Source organism: Cygnus olor, chromosome 5, assembly GCF_009769625.2.
Source record: "Cygnus olor isolate bCygOlo1 chromosome 5, bCygOlo1.pri.v2, whole genome shotgun sequence".
Classification (NCBI taxonomy): domain Eukaryota; kingdom Metazoa; phylum Chordata; class Aves; order Anseriformes; family Anatidae; genus Cygnus; species Cygnus olor.
In genome coordinates this window covers 62573431-62589357 of record NC_049173.1, presented here as the reverse complement: position 1 = coordinate 62589357, position 15927 = coordinate 62573431, and the positions used below count along the sequence as shown (strand labels likewise).

At 45.1% G+C, this 15927-nt stretch overlaps 1 protein-coding gene across 5 annotated transcripts in view; it reads left to right on the top strand.

The window, feature by feature from the left end:
- The window catches only part of LOC121071398 (calcitonin), an 18311-nt gene extending 2384 nt beyond the window's left edge, over nucleotides 1–15927 (top strand). The window contains exons 3-6 of one of the 5 annotated variants that reach the window (XM_040559636.1): nucleotides 11783–11878; nucleotides 12176–12307; nucleotides 15181–15354; nucleotides 15697–15927. In XM_040559636.1, coding sequence (XP_040415570.1) covers nucleotides 11783–11878; nucleotides 12176–12307; nucleotides 15181–15343 — 391 coding nt within the window. In that variant the 3' untranslated portion in view covers nucleotides 15344–15354; nucleotides 15697–15927. Of the gene's footprint in view, nucleotides 1–10571; nucleotides 10708–10842; nucleotides 10890–11298; nucleotides 11319–11782; nucleotides 11879–12175; nucleotides 12308–13144; nucleotides 14559–15180; nucleotides 15355–15696 lie in introns of those variants that run through there. The other 4 variants (XM_040559637.1, XM_040559638.1, XM_040559639.1 and 1 more) reach the window with 4 other exon arrangements.

Below are 15927 nucleotides of genomic sequence, written 5' to 3'. Positions count from 1 at the left end.
ATTTCAAGGTCAGAGGCCTAAGATTTCTCACTGGAGGGCAAGAAATTCAGCCTCAGCTTGGCTCCAGCCAGAGGCAGAATGAGGAGAAACGGCCAAGGATTAGAATTCACTGTGCTTGAGCAGCTGTTCTGAAGCATGTGAACTCAAATGGATAGATTCAAACCTATTTACCTGCATACATTTAATAAAAAGAGGAGGTCTCCAAACACTTCTGCTCAGCAAATTCAGGTGAACAGAACTACACAGACTGGTTGATCGGAAAAAAACTTCAAAATGGTGGGAGAAAGGTTTATTCACAGCCTACAATTACACGGGGCTAACTTGCAAAATGAAAATGATGTTGATTTTCATGGGAGTAAAAATGTTAATATGCCAAACACACCATGCAATTATATACTGTATAATTGTGTGGTGTCATCGCAATCTGAGTTGCAAGGAGGATCATGATTTCCACGGCATCTGTGTCAGAAAAGAAAAGACAGGTGATTGACAGTTTTGGCAGCAAGCATTCTGAAGAGGAAACAAAACCAACAAAATCATAGGAAAGACCCAAGAAGAGAAAAAAAAATGTACTGAAGAAAAGTCCAACTGTTTGGCTATAAATCAAGAAATAGACTTTAATTAGACTTTCCACCTGGGGAAGGGTGATGAATGAGTGGAGAGCTTGTGGGTGAGAATTAAGGGGTGGGCTGGTATGGGTGACACTGTTGTGGGGTTGTACTACCAGTCACCAGATCAGGAGGAGGAGGTCAGTGAGGCCTTCTACAAGGAGCTGGAAGTAGCCTCGTGATCCCGGGTGCTGGTTCTCATGGGGACTTCAATTATCCAGATATGTGTTGGGAAAGTAACTCGGCCAGGCACACGCAGTCCAAAGGGTTCCTTCAATGTGTTGAAGATAATTTTCTGACGCAGGTGGTGGAGGAACTGGCAAGGCATGTGGTGCTTCTGGACCTTGTTCTTACCAACAGGGATGGGCTTGTTAGGGATGTGAAGGTTGGGGGATGTGAAGGTTGGGATGCAGCAACCATGAGATGGTGGAGTTCAAGATGGAACTTGGTAGAAGAAGGCAAAAAGTAGAATTGCTACCCTGGATTTTCGGAGAGCCAACGTTGACCTACTTGGGGGTATCTCATGGGCTAGATTGCTAGAAGACAAGGGTGCTTGTGAGAGCTGGGCAACATTTAAACAGCACTTCTTCCAAGCTCAGGATCGGTGCATCCCAAAGAGTAGGAGATCGGGGAAGGGGGGCAGGAGACCTGCGTGGATGAGCAAGGAGCTCATTGATAAGATCAAAAGGAAGAGGAAGGTCTATGAAATGTGGAAAAAGGGCCTGTCCTCTTGGGAGGAGTGTAGGAGTGTTGTCAGGGCCTGCAGGGATGTGATGAAGAAGGCTAAAGCCCACCTGGAGGTGAAGCTTGCAAAAGAGATAAAGGATAATAAGAAGTGTTTTTTTTTTTTTTTTAAAGTATGTAAACACTAAAAGAAAGACTAGAGATAATGTGGGTCCCCTGCTGAACGAGGGGGGTGTCCTGGTAATGGGAGACGCTGAGAAGGTGGAGATACTGAATGCCTTCTTTGCTTCGGTCTTTGCTTCAAAGACTCCCCTCCCCCGGGACTCCTGGACCCTGGAGGGAGGAGAAAGAGTCTGGGAAGTGGAGATCTCCCCACTGGTTGAGGAGGGAGTGGTTTGGGAGCATCTGAGTGGGCTCAACACACACAAATCCATGGGTTCTGATGGGATGCATTCAGATGTCCTGAGGGAGTTAGAGGAGGTGATCGCCGAACCTCTCTCTGTCATCTGTGAAAGGTCCTGGAGAACAGGAGAGGTGCCTGAGGACTGGAGGATAGCCAATGTCACTCCGGTTTTCAAGAAGGGCAAGAAGGAGGATCCAGGAAACTACAGGCCAGTCAGTCTCACCTCTGTCCCTGGAAAGGTGTTGGAACAGCTTGATCTGGATGCCATCTCCAAGCAATTGGAAGAGAAGAAGGTTATGAGGAGTAGTCAGCATGGATTCACCAAGGGGAAATCATGTTCGACCAACCTCGTAGCCTTCTATGATGGCATCACCAGCTGGGTAGATGGGGGGAGAGCAGTGGATGTCATCTACCTTGACTTTAGCAAGGCTTTTGATACTGCCTCCCACAACATCCTGCCAGCAAAGCTGCGAAAGTGTGGGATAGACGAGTGGACAGCAAGGTGGGTTGAGAACTGGCTGACTGGCCGAGCTCAGAGGGTGGTGATCAGTGGCGCAGAGTCCAGCTGGAGACCTGTGACTAGCGGTGTTCCCCAGGGGTCGGTGCTGGCTCCGGTCTTGTTCAACATCTTCATCGACGACCTTGATGAGGGAATAGTGTCCATCCTCAGCAAGTACACCGATGATACAAAGTTGGGAGGAGTGGCTGACAAGCCAGAAGGCTGTGCTGCCATTCAGTGAGACCTGGACAGGCTGAAGAGATGGGCAGGAAGAAACCAAATGAGGTTTAACAAGAGCAAGTGTAGAGTCCTGCACCTGGGAAGGAACAACCGCATGTATCAGTACTGGCTGGAGGGTGACCTGCTGGAGAGGAGCTCTGTGGAGAAGGACCTGGGGGTCCTGGTAGACGACAGGTTGACCATGAGCCAGCAGTGTGCCCTGGTGGCCAAGAGGGCCAACGGGATCCTGGCGTGCATAAAAAGGAGTATGTCTAGCAGGTCAATGGAGGTGATCCTCCCCCTCTACTCTGCCCTGGTCAGCCTCACCTGGAGTAGTGTGTCCAGTTCTGGGCTCCCCGGTACAAAAAAGACAGGGATCTCCTGGAAAGAGTCCAGCGGAGGGCCACAAAGATGATAGGGGGCCGGGAGCATCTTCCCTGTGAGGAAAGGCTGAGAGACCTGGGTCTGTTCAGCCTTGAGAAGAGCAGACTAAGAAGGGATCTTACCAATGTTTACAAGTATCTTAAGTGTGGAAGACAGAGGGATTTGGCCAACCTCTTTTCAGTGGTTTGTGGGGACAGGACAAAGGGCAATAGCCACAAAATGGAGCACAGGAAGTTCTGCACCAACATGCGAAAGAACTTCTTCACGGTGAGGGTGATGGAGCACTGGAACAGGCTGCCCAGGGAGGTTGTGGAGTCTCCTTCTCTGGAGATATTTAAGACCTGTATGGACGCCTACCTGGGCAACCTGCTCTAGGAAACCTGCTTTGGCAGGGTGGTTGGACCCAATTATCTCTTGAGGTCCCTTCCAACCCCTACAATTCTGTGATTCTGTAATTCTGTGTGATTTAATGTGGAGGAAAAAAACAAACAAAACAAAACCAAAACCAACCAAACAAAAAAAACAGACACGATTTGAGAGTTATCTTCAAGCAGGGGAGAGAACAATCAAAACTGACCTTACTGTAGCATTTAGCCCTGGTGATGGAGTAAACGTGGTGGTGCTATCTACTGTAAGAGAGGATTTGAAACCAAAGAACGTGGTTGCAGAGCTGTAAAATCAGATTTGTTCAAGCCAAATGTAAAAGGTGGTCAATGAGCCAAGATTAAAGACCTGAGAACCTCTAAAGGATGTGTGATTAAATGGAGGAAAAAGGAACGGCATGGATAAGTATGACTGAAAGTTGTCAGAAGTAAGTGATAAACCATTGTGGACAGATGAAATCACTTAAGAACAGAGGTTTAGGGATGCAAGACTCCAATGGGCTGTCCAAGGGCAGATTCCTTGCCATTTCCCGGCTGATCCTTTTTTCATTCTTTCATTCTTTCGAGAGCATGGGGGTAGTGTGTGCTGAATTGCTACTTTGGGAAGGTTTTACTCATCTTAATTACAGATGATCAAATGAGCAAACTCATAGGATGAGTAAAGGTTTTTTGATTTCAATTATAAAAAATGATGGCTGAGTAAAGAAACCCATTAAAGCATGTATCTTTATTAAATTCTAAAACATTCTGGTCATCAAGATTTACAATTAGTTCGCATCATAAATTCTGTAAGGAGACAGTCAAGTAACAGCAAATGATTATATTTGTCTTCTCAAGAAAAGCAGAAAGCAATTCTTTGACAGGGAATGACTATGCATTTACATAGCTTTGACTTTTGAAGGAATTTGAAGAAACATACCCATAGATGTGACTGTTCTTTCAGTAACAATATCAAAATCCTGATCAAAACTATGTTACACCCTTGAGAGAAAAATGAAGTAATTCCTAAGTTCCATCAAATATTTCACAAACCTGTACTCAGCTGCAGTTTAAAGAAGACTTCTGCTGTCTTAGTCTTTAACGCTGACGTTATTACTGAACTTCTAGAAAACAAGGTAAACCTTTATCAGGCTAAATTGCATTCTCTTCCTATAATGGTGTCTTTTGTCCAGTTAAGTTATACCATTTCTTATTAAGTGTTATACAGGAAAACAAATTCTTTATGGCCGGGAATGTAAAGATTTTGCTCCTTTTCTTTTTTTTTTGGGGGGGGGCAAGAAAATGAAAAACAGCTGTATCAGCGTGTGTGAAACGTGCGTGCTTCTCACTGACAAAAATAATTTCATGAGCCCACTGACAAGTTTAGAGTCATGTGCAGACGTTATCTATTACAATTACATAGCTCTTTGTAGCATATCTATATGCTATAGGTATATATACCCATTCATCTTAGCGAATGCTGAATTACAGTATCTTCTTAGCTAAACCTATAACATTGATGGCACTTTATGATTTGCTAAAGCAGAACAACCCATCTAAAGTTTTCTCTTACGAATTTGATGTTTGGTGGCTGAAAACCAACATCTCCTTAGTCACAGTTCTACTGTGCCTAAGCATTTTATGTTGTCAGTCAGATGCAGAAAACTATGATAGTGGTGTAAAGATTGTAACTTTAAAAATAGTTTTGGCATATTTTATTTGCTGGCTCTTATTTTTTAATCTTTCAGAATATACTTAGGTCAATTTAATGCAAACATATAGAAGCGTGTCTTTTTAATTGATGCTCTCATATGATTACTGGTTCCCAGAAACTCCGATGTAAGTAGATTAGCAACTATTATGATAGTAATAGCTTTTTCTCCTTACGGTGCTGGTAAATAGTACGTAAAGGAGAGGTTTATTTTGGTACCTAGTACCTAAAGGTACAGGTAAATCTTTGCCCAAGTGGCTTTTGTTAAGAGTCAAACAATTAAACAGCTAGCTCAGGAACAATTGCATTTGGTCCTCCTGATACAGATGCCATTACTGGTATCAACAAGGATGTATAGCTGTAGCAGCTGATATTGCTGGGGCAACTGAATAGTCCCAGAATGGACTTATAAAACCATTAAGTAATACTGTGGCTTAATCAGACCTCACTACTATCAGAACAAAGAATGAAATAATGAGATCTTCCAGGCTCCTTATGTCTTGTAAAGGACAAACATAGGATTAACTTGAGGATCTACAGTATAGTTTCTCACCAGATTTTTGCTGACGTACTCTGATGACATATAAGATAGTAGCGAAGCATTTGTGTAAGCAATTCAAACAAAGTTTTATGACAATGCTATTGCTTAACGAGGTTAGTTTTCAGTTCTGAGGTTGCTTTCCAGATAAGGAGTTTGTTCAACTCTTATCTCAGCAGCAGAATGTATGAAGTGGGAATAGGTGCCAATTCTGAAATAGTTTCAGAGTGAGACTCTCAGCTGCAGTTTGTCCCCCTTGTGTTGCTCTGGTCATGCTGCAGGTCTGCCCTGGCTGCATTTGGAGAGCTGAGAATTCCCCTTGGGGAATTTCAATTGTCAGAGCTTTGGAGCTGCAACCAGGGACAGAACCGGCTCTGGCTGGAGTGCAGCTTAGTTTTGCCAATTCTCGAGGATGGAGGTGTTGCCAGGTAGCATGAGCTAGGGCTGCAGCCTCTGCGAGCCTGCACAGAGGCTGAGCTATGGTTATGCAGGACAGAAGATGGCCAAGCCATAGCCAGCTTCCTTGCTGTCTCCCACTTCTCCCTGTCCAAGGGAACTGCAGTGTAGGACAGTGTGACTTGCTTTGTTTTAAAAGATTATTCTGCACCGAATTTTGAATATATACAGGGAAACTGCTTCAAAGCCAAAGCTCATTAGGAAAGTTTCAGTGAGATTAAAACAATCCAGCATTGATCTTCTGTTTAAAATGTCTTTCATATTTCAGTCTGGGAGCATTTCTAAGGCATGTCGGAAGAACTGAATTTGCTTTCAGACTGATTCATAGATTTCTCAGTAATTGGCTGAATAGCAGTTCCATTTTTGAGAAAGTACTTCCTGAAGCACCCTGAATGTTTTGATGTTCATTAAAAAGGAAAACCTTTAAAACCCTTTAGTGTTGGGATCTGTGTCAGTGTTCTGTTTCTCATTAAAGCACTGCATTTTTCTAAAAAGAGGCTCTCATTGTTTTGGCCAAATTTAAACCAAGCTACAGGATTTGTAGGACAGTCAAATATTTTTGTGGATAAGCTTTATGTGAGCTTAGACTAAACCTGAATATGGCCTTCTGGAGGCTGTGGGAGCAGAATTAGGCAAAGGAGCAGATGATTTAGGGAAGTAACATCTCCAAGATCAAGTGCTAACATAAGTTTGGATGGTAGGTGAGGTGTTACGTTTCAGAGTTTACACAAGTCTCTAGCTATTAAAATTACAGAATCTCAGAAACTGGAGATGGAAAAGTTGAAGAGAGCAGTTTAGTCGATCATGTTCCATCCCCAGAGTGTATCAACTGTGTATGTCACTCCTGACAGACGTTAGACTACCATGCCATACAACCCTGCAGTGAAAGATATGCCATAACTGCAATACAATCTGTTGTTACATGTCATTAATCTCAATGTGTCAGTCTTTCTAATGTGTGGCATCTCCCCTGTTTACTTTTAAGCGCATATATTTTTGCTGTTTTGAACATAGTACCAGCATGTAGACTCATGGCAAATATTTATGGTTTTGGTATCACACTTTTCTGTAGACTTTCCTTTTTTTAACTGTTTCTCCAGTCTTTGTGTCTTTTTTGTTTGTTTGTTTTTTCTTCCTCCTAAGTCATGTTATGGGCTTTCTTATAACTATTATTGTTTTTATTATTATTATTATTTTCTGGACTTCTCCAACTTGCCTGAGTCTTTTTGAGCTTTCTCGTGCTATCCTGAACGGAGTACATTGGCTGAGACCTTATCAGCAACAAGCAGAGTGTAAGGATTACTTCTCAGGTCTTAAATATGATGCTCTTATTGATGTACAGCTTTCTTTTACAACAGCATGATGTGGTTAACTCTGGCTCAGCTTAGATATTTTTTCTGCAGAATGGATTGCAATCAAACATTAGAAAGACGCTTTCGTGGGAGAGCTCAAGAGCACTCACTTTCCCCTGCATTGTTTGTAGTCTGCTTAAGTGGAAATGCTTTCTGGCCGTTCATGGAGACAGGATACTGAATCAGACTAGGCACCCACATGAAACACAGACAAGCAGAGACACAGATAGAGAAAGACTATGTGATTTTTACAGCTGGTTTTATCATGAAATGTCCTGATCTGAAAATGGTTTATCTGGGTGCTACGAAAACCAAGCTTAGAGAGAGCAGAGAGATGCAAATAATGCTCACCTGCCTCAGGAATAACTTACCGTGTCTGTGGGTGGTGGCATCATCCCTGGCTTCCCTTCCTTTTTAAAGAGTCCTCTCTTGTCAGGTGTGAACCATACTTGGGGATGGAAATTCTGTCTGTGCAGCTCACAGTCTTGTCTATCTCAAAGAATTACTTTTTATTATTGAACAAAAATTGCAGTGTAATATATAAATGTGATATTTTTGTTTAATGGCATGTCACCTGATAACATTTAAGAACCTCACTGCAGTGTCTATGGCTTGTTGATGTAATGGCAACATGTATAGTAGAAAAAAATGGTTGCACTTTAAAATGTATAGGTAAATAGTAGAATATTGTAAGAAGTTCTATCAAGTGAGAAAGTCACTTTAAAATAGGGCAGATTTTTCTTATTCCCTGCAAACTTAAATAAATTAGGAGAGGAGATTCCTTTTACTCAGATCTGTAGGATGTATTAGATAATTCTTAAAAAAAAAAATATTTTGTAGCTCTTTAGTTTGTTTCTTTTGAAACTGATTATTTTACCTGCTATATTATCAGGCAATGAAAAAAAGCAGAACAAGTTCCTTGTTTCCCTAATCATTTGCTTTCCTAGTGCAGTGCTCATAGGCACCCCTTTGTGCTAGTTTTTCCACAAAAACTTAACCTCTGGTTTTGGATTCATCTAGCAACTGGAGAGCTTTATCCTGTGAGAACTCTGTATCTTTTCAACAGCCCCCTAAAATAGACAAACTGATCTTTGCAGTTCCTTTTATTTTGTAAATTTTCTTCTCCATCTTACGTATGAGAGAAGAGAGGTTTGCAAGAAGAAAATACATCTGATGAGACCAGCTGATGTATAACTGAGGAAAAAAAAATAGAACAAGCCGGGAGTCCCTCCATTAGCTCTGGCAAGGAGCAGCCTAAGTGCTTGCCAACATCCAAGTACTATTTCATCTTTACGTGCACAAAAGTATATCTATTGGCATTAATACCTGTTGCTGTAAATTTATGTTTCTTCCAGTGAAAGCCTGAAGTAGAAATGCTGGCAGCTGAAATACTGTAGTCAGTGCATCCTCCAGACTCCTGGCCGCGGCTGAGTTGCATTGGCAGGAGAAGTGCTTGAAGTGACTGAATCAACTGTAAGATGAAATGCAACTTGTTTTCGCCCTGAAGAACTGAAATACATTATTCCAGCAGGGTTGCCTGGATTTTTTGTAAGGTTAAAAGAGGAATATTCTGTGCAAAGTTAATAAATCCCCAAAGCAAATATCTGAACGATTGCCTGTTAACAGAGGAAGCGGGAAGCAAGAGTGGAGTTTGAGAAATGTCTGACTGCAAGTTCACTCATTTAAGTTCCTACACTTTACATCTGCTGATGGAGCTGTACAAGTCACGCTGAAACAGCAAAGATGAGCCTTCCTTGAGGTGCTACCCGCTATTTGCAAACGCAGCCTCAGAAAGACTAACTAAAAATCTGACCAGGAGTCGCAGAAGATGGGGAGATTAAAAATCAAACAGTTCGACTCCTTCTCCCGGCAGACAAAAGATTCACGGGATGCTCGTGCGTGCCACAGACGTGCCATTTACAACGAAATTTCCAGCTGGGCGGGCGGGGGGCAGGAGGAAGCCTCGCCGGGGGAGCGTGCGAGCGGTGCCCGGCGAGCGAGCGTGGGGAAGCCGCAGGGGCGAAGCCCCGGGACCGGGCTGGGCACGGGGCTCTGCGGGCCGACCCGAGCCCCCGGGCTGGGTAGGGGGCACAGAGCAGCCCCGGGGCGGCCGCAGCCCTGCGGCTCCGTGCCCCCGGGCCGGCGGCGCGCTGAGCTCGGCGGGGCCCCCCCCGGCCCGCGGGCGGCGGAGGAGCGGCGAACACGCCTCGCTCTCCGAAAGAGGGTCGGTAATCGGGGGGCAGCCGAACGGTTTTGCCGCCGCCGCCGTGCAGAAGGAGCAGGGGCAGAGCCCGGCCGGAGCGCGGGGCCCCGCTGCGGCGCAAGGAGGGGGCCGGGGTCGCCGAGAGGCTGCTGCGACCGCGGGCGGCGAGGGAAAGGAGAAACCCCCAGCGGGTGCCCGGCGCAGCGGTTCTGCGCTCCTCCTTAAACTTCGAAGCCAAAAAACCTTACAGCGCGACGGCACCTGCTCCGCGGCTCTCCCGACTGCATCCGCCTCCGGGCGGAGCCCCCCGGCCTGCCGCCAGGCGCTACCCGCGCCCCCGGCTCCTGTAACAACCCCCCGGTAACCGGCGCGAAGCCCGGCGGCCAGCACCCGGCTGCCAAAGCCGCGGCCCGGCCGCGCACGGTGCGCGGGGTCCCGGGCGGTGAGGGGCCGCGGTACGACTCGCGAGAGGAAGGGCAACCGGCCTCCTTGCTCCGCCCGGCCCCGGCCCCGGCCCCGGCCCCGGCCCCGGCCGCCCCCCCTCGGCAAACATCCTGCCGGCAGGTGCAGCCCCGGCGCGCCCTGACAAAGGGCCCTCCGCGGGTGATGCATGAGGCGGCGGGCAGCTGCCCGGTAATCCGCTACCGCCGGCGGGGCTCGGCCCCCGCCCCGGGTGTCTTCCGTGCACCTGCCCGGGAGAGGCGCCTTACGGCGGTGGCCGTGGTGATGATGATGGTGGTGAGGATGGTGATGATGGTGAGGATGACGGTGGTGGTGAGGATGATGATGATGGTGGTGGTGAGGATGACGGTGGTGGTGAGGATTTCCTCGAGGGTCGGCTGCCCAGGGCCCCTCGCTCCGCGGAGTAGCGCCGGGCTGCGGCCCCAAAGTGCCCCCTCCCCGCCTCCCCCTCCCCTAGGGCGGCCGAGGGGCGCCCCTCCCGTCCTTGCCCTGCGCCCTTGCCCCGGCTTCGCGCCCCGGGCCCCCGCCCGCCCGAACGCAGCCGTCGGGGCGCCGGGAGAGCGGCGGGGATCGGCCCGCGGGGGGCGCCGTGAATTGCCCCCCCTCCTCCGGCCCCGCCGCCGGCGGATTTTTGTGAATGGGACGGTCACGGAGCGGGGCATGACGTCAACGCCGGGCCGGGCGGCAGGGGCGGCGATTGGTTGGCGGGGCCCCGCGGGCGCCCACGCAGGCTGCTGCGGCGGCAGGGATAAAGGGCAGCGGGCGGGCAGCGCGCGGCACCGCGGCTCGGCGGCGTCACCGGCCTCTGCACCGCACCGCACCGCCGGTAAGCACCGCGCACTGCCTGCTGCTGCTGCTGCTGCTGCTGCTGCTGCTGCTGCTGCAGCAGCAGCAGCAGCTCTCCAGCAGCTCTCCAGCAGCGCCGCCTCCGGAGGCTTCCCCGCGTCCCGTCTCCACGCCGGGTTGCGGAGCTTTGCTCGGGGCCGTAACGCGCTGCTGTTTGCGGAGGTGCGGGTCCGTATGCGCGGAAGTGTGTGTGCGCGTATGCAGGGGAGAGAACTTGGCCCTCGGTCTCTCGCTCGTTCTACCTGTCGCGGGGCAGCACCTGTGAGAAAACCCGGGTCGAAAACCGGGAGCTAACAAAACCGAAACTCCTGGGTTAGTCGCAGGGGTGCTCATCTGAGCCGAAGAAACCGGTGCTTTGAGGAGCAGAGGTGTATCTCAAAGCAAATCGATGAAAATTTCTTCTGCGGGCTTTGTTCTTATGACTGCTTTTTTTTTTTTTTTTTTTTTTTTTTTTTTTTTTTTTTTAATGAAACTTACTCTTTTTCTGATTTCAGAATAGGAATGCTTTTTTGAAATTAGCTTGACCTAAGCTGGGATATTAGTGTGTTAACTGCCGAAAAGCAAGCAGTTTTGGACAAAGTGCTAACAGCAGTACTATTAAAATGTTTTATGCTAAGCATTTCTCTCTCTCTCTCTCTCTCTCTCTCTCTCTCTCTCTCTCTCTCTCTCTCTCTCTCTCTCTCTCTCTCTTTTCCCCCAACTCTTTTCCCATGGCTGCCCGTTCATGATGGACACACTGAATATGACATTGTATGCAGTAGTTAGTCAGAGGAATGTGTGTTCAGCCAGTTTAAGAGAAAGTCTGCATTAAGTTGAATGCTGCTGTACAGAACTTCAACTCCAAAAAGCTGCATTTTTATCCCCTGTAATAGTGCTAAGCTATTTTAAAATTCTGAGAAAACCAAAGCAAAATGTGAATGATCAACAGAAGTGAAAAGGCAACATTGAAAATAAAAGCTGTTAGCATTTGTGCTACTTGAAGCTAGGAAATTGTGACCTTATAAGATTGAGAGGGTTGGAAAACAGCCATTGCTTGATGTACCTCTTTGTTGTAGAGAGGAAATCATGGTTATGCTGAAGATTTCATCTTTCCTTGCTGTTTATGCCTTGGTCATGTGCCAGATGGATAGCTTCCAAGCAGCTCCAGTCAGGTAAGAAGCTGGTCCTGTTGCCGAGTGCTTGATCTGAATGGTATGGAAATACTTAATCTCCTTTAGAGACCTAGGAGGAGAAAGGGCTACCAAAAGCTAGCTTCTTCTAATGCTATTTATGATACTGTCTTTTCTTAACTACGTATATAAACCACCTAATGCTGTGCACAAGCACGATTTACATATTCACACCAGTGAAAGACACTGTCAATGACACACAGCAAAGTGTGACAAACTCCACTCCCTCTCTATAGCAAACTGGGCTGTATTCATCCTATTTTGCTTGCCTCCGCGTAGACCTGGCTTGGAGTCCATAACAGACAGAGTGACGCTCAGTGATTATGAAGCTCGGAGACTATTAAATGCACTGGTGAAAGAGTTCATACAGATGACAGCAGAAGAACTGGAGCAAGCCTCTGAGGGGAACAGGTAAGGACTGTGGTCCTGGGGTGGAAGAAGGGCACTTGGGCAGTGTTAAATGTTTGATACCTGGCAAGAGCCTTCTGAGCAGACCCTCTGCAAGTCAAGTAAATTATTTTTTTTTTTTTGGGGGGGGGGGGTGATTATGGCTAACTGTGGTCACCTAATTGGTAAAGGATAATGCAGAAACATCCTAACAATGGTATCAGGAGAATGGCTTCCACGTAGTTAACCTGCTTCTATCTGTCTCTTACGACTGAATGTGGAGGGCGATTTGAGCTTGAATGAGGGGGTTATATTAAACATGGCAGCAAAAGGTATGTTTTCCTAGTGGGAATGTTAGAGGCCATTCAATCACTCTTGGATTCTCTGTCGTGAAAGTGCATGCTGTTGTAAGGCATGGAAAGTCCCTGGCAGAGGCGAGGTGTTCCTCCTAATGCACGCAGCGCCACTCTCCCCCCTAGAGCAAAGGCATGCAAGAACATTTGCATTATCCTAACAGAATTTGTATTGCAAGCATGGTGATGTATGAGAGACTAAATAGCATGCTGAATACCTGGAAACTAAAATCTTTTTGTCCCCTAACTGTGAGCATCTGAAAGGCTAATCAACTTGCTTTATCGACAAAATGTATTCATTGGAAAAAGATAGTGTTTTCCTTCTAACTGCATTTGTATGAACCTTCCTTGCATGGAATGTGATGTGGAGAGATTATTTTTATATTATCTTTTTTTTTTTTTTTTCTTTTGATTTTCCTAACTGTATATATTTGTCTAGGGAAGAAATGCATGACCATGCATGTTTGAGATTATTCTTCTTTTGGGCATGTTTTTTTTCCCCCTGCAGCCTGGATAGACCTATTTCCAAACGCTGTGCCAGTCTGAGTACTTGTGTGCTGGGCAAACTGTCTCAAGAATTGCACAAATTGCAAACTTACCCTCGTACTGACGTCGGGGCTGGAACTCCTGGCAAGAAAAGAAATGTGCTGAGTGACCTGGAACATGAACGCTATGCAAACTATGGGGAACCCCTAGGAAACAACTAGACATGCTTATTTCTGCCCTTCTCCCTTTTTTTTAACCTGATGCATGTGGATCTAACTCTGATTGCTAACTTTGCTATGTTCTTTTGATTCTGTTTTCGACAGAGAATGTTTGAGATGGACCTTAATGTTAGGAAGACAGAACATAACACACATAACAAGCTAGGGGAAAAATAAATAAAAATGAACAGCACTGCATTGAGACTTCAAATGATTTTCTTAGACATTGATTAAAAAAAAAAATCTAGACAGGGTTCATTTCTGGCTACTAAATGTACAAGTAGACTCTTCTTTCATGCCTGCCCATGCACTTGTTCAATAAACCTATTTTTCTATAAGGATTAGATCTGTTTGGTTTACTTGTTTTAGAATGTGAGACTTCTAGATAAGGCTAGAAACATTTTTACAAGTTCTATTCATATTCAAGAGAGGAAATGCAAGTAATTCTAGAATAATTTAGGAAGGTGATGAAGTGCAATGAGATAGGAGTATAATTTCAATTTCTCAGATATTGTACACATGTAACCAAATTATGCATACAATCCTATTGGTAAAGATCCTGAGGAACAAAGCAATCAGGAAGGGCTCATACAGAGCTGTTCAAACTAGAATTGTAATCCTGTTTTAAGCTGAGTACTGAACACTTCCAGGTAAGAATTTAATGTTCTCTTCCTTTTTCCTTTTAATTTTATAATAGGTCTTCACACTAGTATACTTGAAACCCAAGTGTATTAAAAATATTTATATTACTTTAAGACAATATAGTGTGTGTGGAATGTGAATTAGGAGACAAAGCTTTTTTCTTTTTTTTTTTCTTTTTGCTTAATGTTTAGATATTGTAGCCTCTTTTAAAAAATGACTATTTCTTTAGCTATTTCTCACAGACATGTTACATAGCCTTCTTTCTAGTTTTCCTGTGCAGCACCACAGCTATCCTGTAATCAGAAGCCTGTTCCAAAACATTACATTGATGTTATAAACAATATTAGTTGTTAATGAACAGTTCTGTAATGCTTAAATGAGCAAAATCCCTCCTTCTCCAAGAAAAGTCCTTGCTTTAGTAGAAAACTATTCCAAGCAAGGGCCATATGAAAGTGTATGCCATGAAGTCCTTTGTTGCAAAATTATTATCAGAAGAAATCCTGATGCAAGTGTACTATTTGCATGGCGATGTGCTGTAATAGACTGGAGTCTGACGGCAGGAATGGTGTTTCCATATCCCAATTAGATGTGCAGAAGTAGTATGTTTATGTGTGGTTCAGCTCTGAAAGAAAGGGTAGGAGCAAATGGTTGGCTGCTGTGCAGGTACAGCCCTAGCAGCATCACTGGGGGAAAAAAAAAAACAATTCCCGTTGGCCAATGATGCTAGAATTTCGTATCTCTTTTGGGTGTTATGGTGTTGACCTGAGAAGTTAGTCATCAGCTTCTGCTACCATCCTTCAGCAGCACTGCAAACAAAATGCAGATTTAAATTTTTGGTGGAAAGGGAGATTGGTTAAATGCCACAGATCTGCACCTTATCAGCAGCTTTCTGCTAGCTGTGGTGACTTGCCAGAGGTAGGAAACAGCTCAGGCATCCCTAAAAGTCTGGTGTGGTCCAATTGCCTGAGAAGGTGGCTCAGCTACCTTTTGTAAACTGATCCTGACACTTAGAAAAACATAAAGATGCAGCTTTTAGAGCTTGTTAGCAAAGCTCACTGAAGTTGTAAATGCTTGCTGCTCAGCAAGCCTGCTTGCTTTTATACAAAAATCTTTCCTAGGCATATGATCTGTTACTGACATTCTGTTGCATGCAGAGTAGATACGTTGGGAACTAACTTTTGTTTTTCCTTTCAAAAAGCAGTGTAACAGCACAGAAGAGGGCATGCAACACAGCAACCTGCGTGACCCATCGTCTGGCAGACTTCCTGAGCAGGTCAGGAGGAGTGGGCAAGAACAACTTCGTCCCAACTAACGTGGGGTCTAAGGCTTTCGGCAGGAGAAGAAGAAGCATTCAAATATAAAGAGCTGAATGGTAATGTGAATATGGTAACTACATTGCACTAAATGGTCTTCAATGCAGGCAACCTTCAGATAACTTGAGTTATCAGAACTCTAGTGTTTCTTGGTGAGTAACAGGTCTACAGTGAAAACCTCTGGGGAAAATAGGACAAGTAACGGTATAAAAAGACATTACAAATATAAGTGCACCTTGTTTAAACTGTGAAGAAGAGCTTTTGTAAATGATCTGCTTAGTTAATGTGTTGTGAAGCTAGTTATCTAAACGCCACAGTTGGGTAGAAATGACTTATTCCCCCATTTTACCAGTAACATTTCATTATTGACGTATCAGTAATTCTGTGTTTGTTTCTTTCAGATTGACATGAAACTGAATATCCAACTTTAATTTCTAATGAAAGGAGCTCTTCTCCATAATTCAAGACAGCCAAAAAGAAGATTAATTTTGCATCCTAATATTAAAAATGTTTTATTTAATACAAATGAGAACACTTCTGTTATGTATAGTACAAGAGAATCTAGTTATTCAAGTTAAATTATTGTATATTCTTTTTATATGCAACTCTATTTCAAATAAAATGTGACAGCA